This window comes from Brassica oleracea, chromosome C7 (assembly GCF_000695525.1).
Source record: "Brassica oleracea var. oleracea cultivar TO1000 chromosome C7, BOL, whole genome shotgun sequence".
Lineage (NCBI taxonomy): Eukaryota > Viridiplantae > Streptophyta > Magnoliopsida > Brassicales > Brassicaceae > Brassica > Brassica oleracea.
The window spans coordinates 44,313,038-44,323,118 of NC_027754.1; the positions used below are offsets into that span (position 1 = coordinate 44,313,038).

General features: G+C 37.7%; 4 protein-coding genes across 5 annotated transcripts; 3 read left to right on the forward strand and 1 right to left on the reverse strand.

Moving 5' to 3' along the window:
• Positions 1 to 1,420: 1,420 nt before the first annotated feature.
• On the forward strand, positions 1,421 to 2,725 carry LOC106303751. The gene is made up of 3 exons (XM_013740066.1): positions 1,421 to 1,604; positions 1,687 to 1,892; positions 2,330 to 2,725. The coding sequence occupies exons 1-3, from the start codon at positions 1,515 to 1,517 to the stop codon at positions 2,553 to 2,555; spliced, it is 522 nt and encodes a 173-aa protein (XP_013595520.1). The 5' UTR covers positions 1,421 to 1,514; the 3' UTR covers positions 2,556 to 2,725.
• Positions 2,726 to 3,065: 340 nt separating this feature from the next.
• On the forward strand, positions 3,066 to 4,806 carry LOC106306411 (protochlorophyllide reductase B, chloroplastic-like). Its single transcript, XM_013743021.1, has 4 exons — positions 3,066 to 3,307; positions 3,385 to 3,919; positions 4,022 to 4,380; positions 4,470 to 4,806. The coding sequence occupies exons 1-4, from the start codon at positions 3,161 to 3,163 to the stop codon at positions 4,623 to 4,625; spliced, it is 1,197 nt and encodes a 398-aa protein (XP_013598475.1). The 5' UTR covers positions 3,066 to 3,160; the 3' UTR covers positions 4,626 to 4,806.
• Positions 4,807 to 5,021: 215 nt separating this feature from the next.
• Positions 5,022 to 6,640, forward strand: LOC106306412 (E3 ubiquitin-protein ligase RMA3-like). The gene is made up of 2 exons (XM_013743022.1): positions 5,022 to 5,445; positions 5,732 to 6,640. The coding sequence occupies exon 2, from the start codon at positions 5,745 to 5,747 to the stop codon at positions 6,456 to 6,458; it is 714 nt and encodes a 237-aa protein (XP_013598476.1). The 5' UTR covers positions 5,022 to 5,445; positions 5,732 to 5,744; the 3' UTR covers positions 6,459 to 6,640.
• Positions 6,641 to 6,776: 136 nt separating this feature from the next.
• LOC106305374 (xylosyltransferase 2-like) lies at positions 6,777 to 9,045 on the reverse strand. Of its 2 annotated transcripts, XM_013741755.1 has the most exons (5): positions 8,794 to 9,045; positions 7,827 to 8,423; positions 7,673 to 7,748; positions 7,479 to 7,594; positions 6,777 to 7,384 (listed from the first exon to the last, which is right to left on the reverse strand). In XM_013741755.1, exons 2-5 carry the CDS (start codon positions 8,398 to 8,400, stop codon positions 6,885 to 6,887), a joined length of 1,266 nt encoding a protein of 421 aa, XP_013597209.1. In that variant the 5' UTR covers positions 8,401 to 8,423; positions 8,794 to 9,045; the 3' UTR covers positions 6,777 to 6,884. The 2 variants fall into 2 exon arrangements, with proteins under 2 accessions (XP_013597209.1, XP_013597208.1); XM_013741754.1 differs by lacking the exon at positions 8,794 to 9,045 and having other exon boundaries at positions 7,827 to 8,749.
• Between the last annotated feature and the right edge of the window lie 1,036 nt (positions 9,046 to 10,081).

Consider the following 10,081-nt stretch of genomic DNA (forward strand, 5'->3'; position numbering starts at 1 on the left):
CCGAGGAAAATGTCCGTCGGTATACTCCTATCGATCGATGTATATATGTCCAAAAACGCATCGATCGATGAACTTCCGAGGAATTATACCGACGAAGTTCTCCCTCGGTATATTCCGAGGACATTTCCGACAAACTAGTGATCCTCGGAATTTCCTCGGAAATTTATTTCCTCGGAATTCCGACGGAAAATTCCGAGGGATTTCCGAGGAAAAAATAAATTCCGAGGAATTATTTCCGACGACGTGTTTCGTCGGTATGTCGTCGGAATAACGATATTCCGACGAAATTCCGACGATTTTTTCCCTCAGAATCCTTGATGTTTTCTTGTAGTGATTAGCTTCATTGTTAATGATTCTTCGGATTTAAGCATTTGATCTGTTGGACTGATTAAGAAGTCTTCGACATTGCACATACAACTAGAATTTCTATAAGCATTTCTTCTTTTAAATTTTTTATTTATTTTAAATCTTTTATATTGGTAACATGTTCCAATCAAGTGGGGATCTGATTCCCGCGTTTTATCTTTTCACGTTTCCAGGCATTTTTCAAGCTGTTTTCCGTTTTGAAACGATCAAAAAGGAAAATAATAACTTTGATTCCATCACGTTAGTTTCAAAAAAATCTATACTATTAAACTAGAATCCCTACTAGGACTCTGCCCATAGTTTTTGAAGTTATTTACAAGAGAATGCCATTACCTAATTCAAATTTTTTTTAATTAATTCATTTGCTATATTTATAACTTATCATTTCTAAAAAAGTTATTGACCCGTAATTAATTCGCTTGCTATATTTATAACTAATAATATTTTTAACCAAAATATGTATAACCAATCCCGCACTATATTTATAACCGACTATATTTATTATATAAGATCTTTATTTAAAAAGAAATAAATCTCGCGCTTTCATCTAGTTTACTTTTAAAAAACAAATCAATATCTTAGGGAATGATTGGTAAGTGCCGTGGCTTTTATTTTTTGGCTTTAGAATATAGCTGTAGGTTTTATTACTGTAGCTTAAGATTAATTATTTCCAGGGCACTAAATGCTCTAGAAAAATTGATTTCCAAAGTTATTTTGTTTTCTATTTTAATTTTTATGGCTGTAGCTTTAAATTTTTTCTTAAACCATGATTAGTAAATTAAAGTGGATGTAGAAAAAAAATGAGCTACGGAAAACATTCTAAGGCAATTACCAATCACCCCCCTTATTTTGTTTTGTCATAAACAACAAAGACTTCTCCCACAAGGAAGCTCATGTGTCTACCTTTCGCTATACGCATTTTTGTCTACCACCCATTTTCCTCCAATTTCTTAGATAAACTTTTCCAATACACAAAAGTACTTTTTATTGAACCATAAGAATAAATAAAGAAAAAGGTGAGATACCCACTTCAAAAAGATGGTAACGTGTCTTTTTACATTAGGCGAGATGATAAAATCTGAACAAACGAAGTTGTCTTTATATCTAAAGAAACATTTTGTGAAAGAGAGCGAGAGTAAGGTAAACTCATGGCGTCCAAGATTGTCTCAGCCATAGTCTTTGTATTCAACCTCGTCGCGTTTGGTCTAGCCGTTGCTGCTGAACAAAGACGAAGCACTGTAAGTCTTAATTAAACACATCTAAATTGAACAAGATGGTGATTATCTGATCTTTTTTACAAAAAAAAATTGGTGGGGGCAGGCAACGGTTGTGCAGGACACTGAGGTGCAATACAACTATTGTGTGTATGATTCGGACAGAGCCACAGGGTATGGAATTGGAGCCTTTTTCTTCTCAGTTGCTAGTCAACTCCTTATCATGCTCGTTAGCCGTTGCTTCTGTTGTGGAAAGCCTCTCAAGCCTGGTGGTTCACGCGCTCTTGCCCTCGTTCTCTTCATTGTCAGCTGGTAATATATTTACCTTTTTGCTGTTTTTTAGCTCCATTAGTTCATCGACCACATATATATTCCTTATCTTAAGCTAGCCTGGATATAACTTGTTCTAGTATGCGATTTTGATTCGGTCCAAAGTAACTAACTGACCTTAAACAGAAAATGAAAATACAAACAACTCAAATCCACAGTCAAACATATCCGTCTTAGCTATATGTCATTAGTCTATTATGAGTATTAAAATCATGATTAATCTAACGATCGCCTTGCAAGCTACATTCTCTGTTCAAACTACGAATGTTTCTATAGTTCAAATCTAACATAGGTATCTTAATCCGTTATAATGTCTAAGGTGCTAATTATATTTGCTTACTAATCCAATTGTGCTTCAATCTTTCACTGGTTTGAATAATTTTGTTTTGGTATTTGATTGTTGTTTTCTTGGCGAAAAGGATGTTCTTCTTGATAGCTGAGACATGCCTATTAGCTGGATCAGTAGAGAATGCATACCACACAAAGTATAGGACAATGTTCATGGACAATCCTCCAGACTGTCAAACTCTTCGCAAGGGAGTATTCGCTGCGGGTGCTTCTTTCGTCTTCTTCAACGCTATTGTCTCTCAATTCTATTATTTCTTTTACTCCTCTGCTGCTGAGGCCTCCCCCTTGCCGTACTAGAGGACTTTTAATTTTACAAAAATATGTTTTTATTTTCTATATGCTATGTGATGTATACTATTGTCATACTCTGGGGTGTTATCTTTTTATTGTGTGACAGCAAAATTATATGAAGCTGAGGGTAAAACTATGAGTTTTGTAGATTGATTTGTATGGATATTGAATTAAAATGTTGTTTTTACCAAATCATTTATTCCTCTGGATATTGAAAATTATCCAAACATCGAATTGTTCATAACAACTAGTAACATATTTTTGTAAGTTTTCTCTTTCTCCCATGCCAGAGGCATGGAATCCCATGAACACCAATCAACATCCACAAGTTTGCATTTGTTACCGATAAAATAAAATATCTTCTGACGAGGAAATCTAACCCTCGAATTCTCATTGGATACTTAATGATGACTTGGCAGATACTTTCTGTAAGATAATGTTATCCACACATCTTCAGTGATCTCTGTAGGGGACCACTCTTCTCCTGTCCGAATATCACCTCCTTCACTCCTTGACAAGTACATATATACTCACGTTCTCTTTCGCAAAATATCCACTTCGACAGTCTTCTTCTTCAATCGATCTTGATATCTGTCTTTTTTCCTCCCAAAATGGCCCTTCAAGCTGCTTCTTTGGTCTCCTCTGCTTTCTCTGTTCGAAAAGATGGAAAACTGAATGCTTCTTCATCATCCTTCAAGGACTCGAGTCTTTTTGGTGCCTCCATTACAGAACATGGCTCTTTCTCATTTAGATTCAAGGTACATAACTCCTACCATTGCATTCTTGGTCAAGTAATGGTTCATTGTTTAATAGATACATATCTACTATTGTTCAGAGAGAACATAGCTCGAGGAATGTGCTCGCAGTTCGTGCCCAAACAGCTGCAACTTCAAGCCCCTCGGTCACAAAATCTTCATCTGGCGGCAAGAAAACGTTGAGGAAAGGTACCGTGGTGGTCACGGGAGCCTCGTCAGGGTTAGGTTTAGCCACGGCCAAAGCTCTTGCCGAGACAGGTAAGTGGCACGTGATAATGGCGTGCAGGGACTTTCTTAAAGCCGAGAGAGCCGCTAAATCCGCAGGGATGCCTAAAGACAGCTACACGGTGATGCATTTGGACTTAGCCTCGTTGGACAGCGTGAGACAGTTCGTTGATAGCTTCAGGAGATCGGAGATGCCTCTCGATGTTTTGGTCTGCAACGCTGCGGTTTATTTCCCTACAGCTAAAGAACCTACTTACAGTGCAGAAGGGTTTGAGCTTAGTGTTGCCACGAATCACTTGGGACATTTTCTTCTCTCGAGGTTGTTGCTTGATGACTTGAAGAAGTCTGATTACCCTTCAAAGCGTCTCATTATCGTCGGTTCCATTACCGGTATTGTCTAAAATATATATATTAAGTTAGATGAGCTTCCAACCTTAAACCATTGTACACTAAAGAATGAGTTTTGATCAGTGTATCTTTGTTTTGGTTTAGGGAACACCAATACATTGGCTGGTAATGTTCCACCGAAGGCGAATCTAGGCGATCTGAGAGGTTTAGCGGGTGGACTGAACGGATTAAACAGCTCGGCGATGATTGATGGTGGAGATTTTGACGGTGCAAAGGCTTACAAAGACAGCAAAGTGTGCAACATGTTGACGATGCAAGAGTTTCACAGGCGTTACCATGAAGAAACTGGAGTCACATTCGCTTCGCTTTACCCTGGTTGCATTGCCTCTACGGGTCTATTCAGAGAGCACATTCCGCTGTTCCGTACACTCTTCCCTCCGTTTCAGAAGTACATCACTAAAGGTTATGTCTCCGAGACAGAGTCTGGCAAAAGACTTGCTCAGGTAATAACTTGTGAGCCAAGGAAGTACTATTCTTTTTTTTTTTTTTTTTGCTGTGTACTCAATCAGTGGAGTTATGTGTAATAAATCAGGTGGTGAGTGATCCGAGCTTGACGAAGTCAGGGGTTTACTGGAGCTGGAACAAGGCTTCGGCGTCTTTCGAGAACGAGTTATCAGAAGAAGCAAGCGATGTTGAGAAGGCTCGTAAAGTGTGGGAGATCAGTGAGAAGCTCGTTGGGTTGGCTTAATGACACTTGGAATCTCTTCTTTCTGATGAGATCATGTTGTGCCAAATGATGAAATACCTAGAGGATGTTCTGGATTTTTAGATGTCTGATTCTGTTGAGGAATTTTTCGTTAGTGTATGTTGAGTGTAGATCTGTTTGGCTTGTAGCCCCATAATAAAGAACAGCATCAATCAAACACCAACATCTTTGTGCTTCAAAATTTAACTCCTATGTCTGGTTAAAAAAAAAAAAAACAAGATTCAGGCTCTAACGAACTGCATATCAAGAATCCATCAGTACTATCTTCACATGTGTCAACATGATCATGTCCTACCCTTTGTGTTAATGTAAAGTGTAATAATGAAGCCAGTACGAAGGAGCAGAAGATATAGTACAAGCCTCTTTGATGACATCCAAATCATGTGAGATAACAACAGATCCATCAGCAGCTATGCTCTAAAAGAGCTTGAGCAGAAATAATACCGTATTGGTTGTTTAGCTGACACAACAGAAGCTTGTTCAAGCTCCCTAAGAAGAGATAATACATGTCATCAATCCACAAAACAACCTGACAAAAATTTATTTTAGTTGGAACCGAACCGGTGTAAGTGGGACGGTTAAGATATTTAGGGATACACTTCAATATTATTTTAATTTGTCGGAACTAAAAACAAAAAGAAAAACAAAGAAAGAAGACAAAAAAGCCAACAAGCCATCACCTTCGTCGTCGTTGTCGTTGTCGTTAAAACCTCCATTATCATCATCGTAAGTTGACTTATAGAGAGCGAATTAACATCATCCAATCTCCCTGAAACTCCTCAGCCCTTGGGCGATCGATTCGGTAGGTTCTCTTCATTATCTGTATTGGATTCTCCTTCCTTTAGAGAATTGAAATCTGAATCCCTGGTTATTGAATTATTATTGTTTTCTCGTAGCATGGTTTAAGCAAAACAGATCTCTAGGATTTGATTAGAAAAAAAAAAAGGGATTTTCTTTTTATTTTCCTTCTCTATGTGTTCTTCTCTAATCTAGGTTTAGATGCTTATCAGCAAATCATTCTCACACAAACCTTGATTACCAAGAAACCCTTTTTAAGAGTTTTGGGTCTGGTTGTGTTCCATTAACAGGACTTTGCCTCCCATGGAAGGAAGCTTCCTCATCTCTGATGCTCAACAAGCACATGAAGAAGTCAAACAAAAACCTAATCTCATCACGGGTCCAGCAGGATCCCAAGCTAATGAAAGTGGCTGTTTTGATTGCAACATCTGTCTAGAGACAGCCCTTGATCCGGTGGTCACTCTCTGCGGACACCTTTTCTGCTGGCCTTGCATTTACAAGTGGCTACACGTTCAGTTATCTTCTCTCTCCACTGATCATCACCGCCACAACAACTGCCCCGTCTGCAAATCCAACATTGCAATCACCTCACTGGTTCCCCTCTACGGAAGAGGCATCTCTTCTCCTTCTCTATCCTTCAACTCCAAGGAACAAGACTCAGAGTCCACAGTTATACCTCGGAGACCTTCTCCATCGACCCTAAACAATCCAGTCACCTCTCTGAACCCAAGCTTGCAACATCAAACAATGTCTCCAACGTTTCACAACCACCGATACTCCCCTCGTGGCTTCACCACAACTGAATCAACCGACCTCGCCAATGCGGTAATGATGAGTCTTCTATACCCGGTGATTGGGATGTTTGGGGACATGGTCTACACCAGGATATTCGGAACCTTCACAAACGCAATAGCTCAGCCTTACCAAAGCCAGAGGATGATGCAGACTGACAAGTCTCTTAATCGGGTATCCCTTTTCTTCCTTTGTTGCATCATCCTTTGCCTCCTTCTCTTCTAGCTCTCTCTCCCTCTCTCCCTCCTTGTATAGACTTTGTTGTAAATAGTCTGTAAAATAACTACAGACACTATTGTTCTGAGTTAGGCCTCAAATTGCAGGCCAATATTGCTCTCTGTGTATTGCGTATCCATAGACATATACATGCTTTGTATCTAATCTTCATGAACCATATATATATATATATATATATATATATATGTTTGAGTCTCATATGAACATTTCATCTTCTATTTCTTCTAAAGTTGCCAAGCTTCCTAAAGAACTTTATAGATATAGCTAAATGATAATTTGAATAGGTTTTCTATGTAAAGAGAAGTGAGTTGGTGTATATTATTCAGTCACATTTTAGTCACATTAAACATGAAACATCTAAAAACAAAAAAATTAGCCTCTAAAAGCATTCAGCTGCCAGTGTATTGAGAGAGCCTATCTACATTTCCTTTGATCCACTTTAGATGTTGAAACAAGTCTGCTAACGAGCTCCTGTAATCGGTTAGCTCCAGGACCAGGATTGATCTTTGACGGATCACCAACCTTGGAGCATTTACGTTTGTCTGCACACCAACCACCAGGTGTAAAGTCCCCACTACCTCTACCTAGCAGCTCTATATCGATCTTGTCCAAAGCAAGATCATTGTGTTTGAACTTGCGGGCGAACACAGCTCCGCTTGCAATCATCCTCTCCGTGTCGCTGATGTTGAGCGTCCGAGGATGCTGTTTCGGAGGACGGTCCCATGAGATGTAATGCAGGTCGTGGTTAACCACCGTGCTCGAATACTCTGGTGTATTGCATATAACGGTCTGGAAGTATCCTTCTGGTGTGGAGAGGAAGTTGGTGTAATACATTAGAAGTGTCCGTGGAAGATTGTCCCATCCCCAAATGCAGTATTCTACGAAGGACCGTGATAAGATCATCCAAGCAGAGCCTTAAGTTTCATCAAAATACACATAGTTCAGCCACCAAGTTTCTTAACCATTAATTATACACTTCTTGTTACTTAACTAATGAAGACTAGTTACCAGTGAAGAGTTTGAATGCAGTTGGCATGGTTCTACGAGGTGTAACCCAGAAGACATCTGCTTTCTTCGTCGAGTAAAGCCCCGGGTCTATGATCAGAGGCTTTGCTCGTTTCTCTCTGCAAGAAGAAAGAATCATTACTCTTTCAGACACATCTCAAAGTTTATAGTCTGTTATAAATAATAAGAATCATTACGCTTTCCATCCTAGTTTGCTAGTGTAGTCGATAAAGTTGAGGTTCCTGTCCAGCCCAGTGAATGTATGAATAAGATCTGCAAATGCAAAAAAAAAAAACTAACACTGATGATCAATTGATACAAACGAATATAATAGACTATGTGTTTACGTACCATCTTGAGTCACTAGAGGATAATCCGAGGCGCTGAGGTTGATAAACCAATCCCAATCTTTACTTTTCTTCAATAGAATGGCGCATGCATGAAGTGTATTAGCCACCATTGTTGGTCCTCTATACGTAACGAGATTAGCCTTTGTGATCATGTGAACATTCCCAACGTCGTTAAACACAGGATCTTCTCTCACGCGTTTAGCCAGCTCGATCCTCTCTTCAGCAGGAGACTCGAGATCGAGATGAACAACGTATTGGTTTCTCGGATGATACAATGCTCGTAACACTCTCCATAGAGACTCTAAGTCACCTTTTGAACCTGAAACTAGATAACCAAAACGAGGACTAGACTGTACATGAGGAGGAGGAGAGGAGTGGTTGTTGGTCTTTGACTCTACGAAACTGACGGTTGTTTCGTTTGTGGAGGGTAGATTTGATGAGAAGATGAGTGAGTTAATGGAACGCACGGAAGAGAGGAGACCCATGTTGAAGGATGCAGCTATGAGGAATATGAACATGAGAGAAGCCATTGCCAGAGGAAAAACCCATCTCCTTTCTGAGTTTGAAAACGCCATTGAATAGTCTTTTCATAGAGAATCTGAAAAACGAAAGTTTACGTAAAAAAAAAAAAAATTAGGTCAACGTAACAAGCTCTTGTGGGATCATCATCAAAGATATTCACAAATGGAGATTGATATAACTTTAAATATTCATCGTTAATTCTGTGAGAAAAAAAAACAAGAATTCGAATTTGAATTTATCCCGAAATAGTCGATGAGGGAAACGAAAACCGAGGGATTCACAAATCGTAAAACGTGATCACAAGTATTAGCCGATCATAAAAATAGGTCGAAAAGGACATGTCTGAAAATAAGAAAGACCCTCTCGTTCTATATTCGACCAATCAAAAGTTCAAAACACATTTTAAAGATGTGATGACAATGGGAAAAAGCAAAAATTTATAAGACCTGGTTTCTTAAATCTTCTCTGGACTTGACGTGCGAATGTTACGGGCACTTCACTATCCAGAGAGGAGTCTAAGATTTAATTATCTTTTGAGGATTCATTAACTAAATTGTGAATAACTCTTTTGTCTAGAAAATAGATTTAAAGAAATAAATTTGAGACTAATAACTTATATAAAAAGAAGAATGAAATCTGAGACTGAATTAGAAGAAGAAAATATGAAATAAATCTGAGAGATATAGAATTCTTCTGGATTTCAGTTTCCCACACATATGTTTTCGTTTTAACTCACTTCCTAGAAACGGTGCGATCTCTTTGACTTTGATTTTGATTTTATAAACAACATTTATTAGTTTGGTTTACCAGTTCAGTTATGCATCATACATGTTCTGTGATGTTAAAATGAGTAACGAATCCGTTTAGAACTTAAAATGCTATTCATCATTTTTTAAAAGATTTTGTTACGTCAAACATTTTTCCTAATTTTGTGGTCAGCATGCATAGCAGGTAAATTAATTAATCTTTGAAAGTTTATGAAATACATTGATGAGTTAGGCAAGTTGTATTGAATAGTGCTTTTGAAAATGACCAAATGATTTTTAGTCTAATTCAAAAAGACACGTGTGTTGATTTGCAAAGGAAGTATTTAATCTGTTATCCAATAAATTAATAATTATGCTTTTAATTTGTTGGGAAATAAATCTGTTCACATTTCTCTCATATACGCTATATAAACACAATTTGGTTATTAGAGGATAAGGTGTTTCAAAAAAAAAAAAGGTTATTAGAGGATAATAGAATGAACATGTGTTGGTAAGAGATATTTTCTTTATCTCTCAAATATGTGATTTTATTATTTGTTTTGTAGTCTAGATATGGTCCATATGGATTGAGTTTGAGAAATGTACAAGGACAATATTTATATAGAGCTAGCGATATAGACTGATAATGTAATGGACCTAGATCACTGACTTTTTTTCCGGAAAAAATAAGTAATTATCTGTTATGAAATAACTTATAATTTATAGTATCGAGAAATTTAAATAAGAGTAGAATTTAATACCCGTATGAAGCAAATAACACTACTATAAGTGAGAGAGTTTATTATAAGTAAGAAGAAGAAGATGTAATGGTTCTTTGATTATAAACTCTTGTTCTTGTTTATGGTGTACAAAAGAGTGAGATGAGTGATGGTATTTATAGTGAACAACAATACATAAAATAACAAAGATAGTGCTTAATTTGGTAAATGAGTGGGTGATCATAGTGCTTGATGAGTAGATGATCATA

Bases quoted from the DNA above. Each gene is read 5' to 3' on its own strand.
- LOC106303751 (XM_013740066.1), top strand. From the start codon at position 1,515: ATGGCGTCCAAGATTGTCTCAGCCATAGTCTTTGTATTCAACCTCGTC. The intron at 1,605-1,686 runs GTAAGTCTTAAT...TGGTGGGGGCAG, and splicing joins CTGAACAAAGACGAAGCACT to GCAACGGTTGTGCAGGACAC. The intron at 1,893-2,329 runs GTAATATATTTA...CTTGGCGAAAAG, and splicing joins GTTCTCTTCATTGTCAGCTG to GATGTTCTTCTTGATAGCTG.
- LOC106306411 (XM_013743021.1), top strand. From the start codon at position 3,161: ATGGCCCTTCAAGCTGCTTCTTTGGTCTCCTCTGCTTTCTCTGTTCGA. The intron at 3,308-3,384 runs GTACATAACTCC...ACTATTGTTCAG, and splicing joins CTTTCTCATTTAGATTCAAG to AGAGAACATAGCTCGAGGAA. The intron at 4,381-4,469 runs GTAATAACTTGT...GTAATAAATCAG, and splicing joins CTGGCAAAAGACTTGCTCAG to GTGGTGAGTGATCCGAGCTT.
- LOC106306412 (XM_013743022.1), top strand. From the start codon at position 5,745: ATGGAAGGAAGCTTCCTCATCTCTGATGCTCAACAAGCACATGAAGAA.
- LOC106305374 (XM_013741755.1), bottom strand. From the start codon at position 8,400: ATGGCGTTTTCAAACTCAGAAAGGAGATGGGTTTTTCCTCTGGCAATG. The intron at 7,749-7,826 runs GTACGTAAACAC...TTGCATTTGCAG, and splicing joins TCCTCTAGTGACTCAAGATG to ATCTTATTCATACATTCACT. The intron at 7,385-7,478 runs GTAACTAGTCTT...ATGAAACTTAAG, and splicing joins TGCATTCAAACTCTTCACTG to GCTCTGCTTGGATGATCTTA.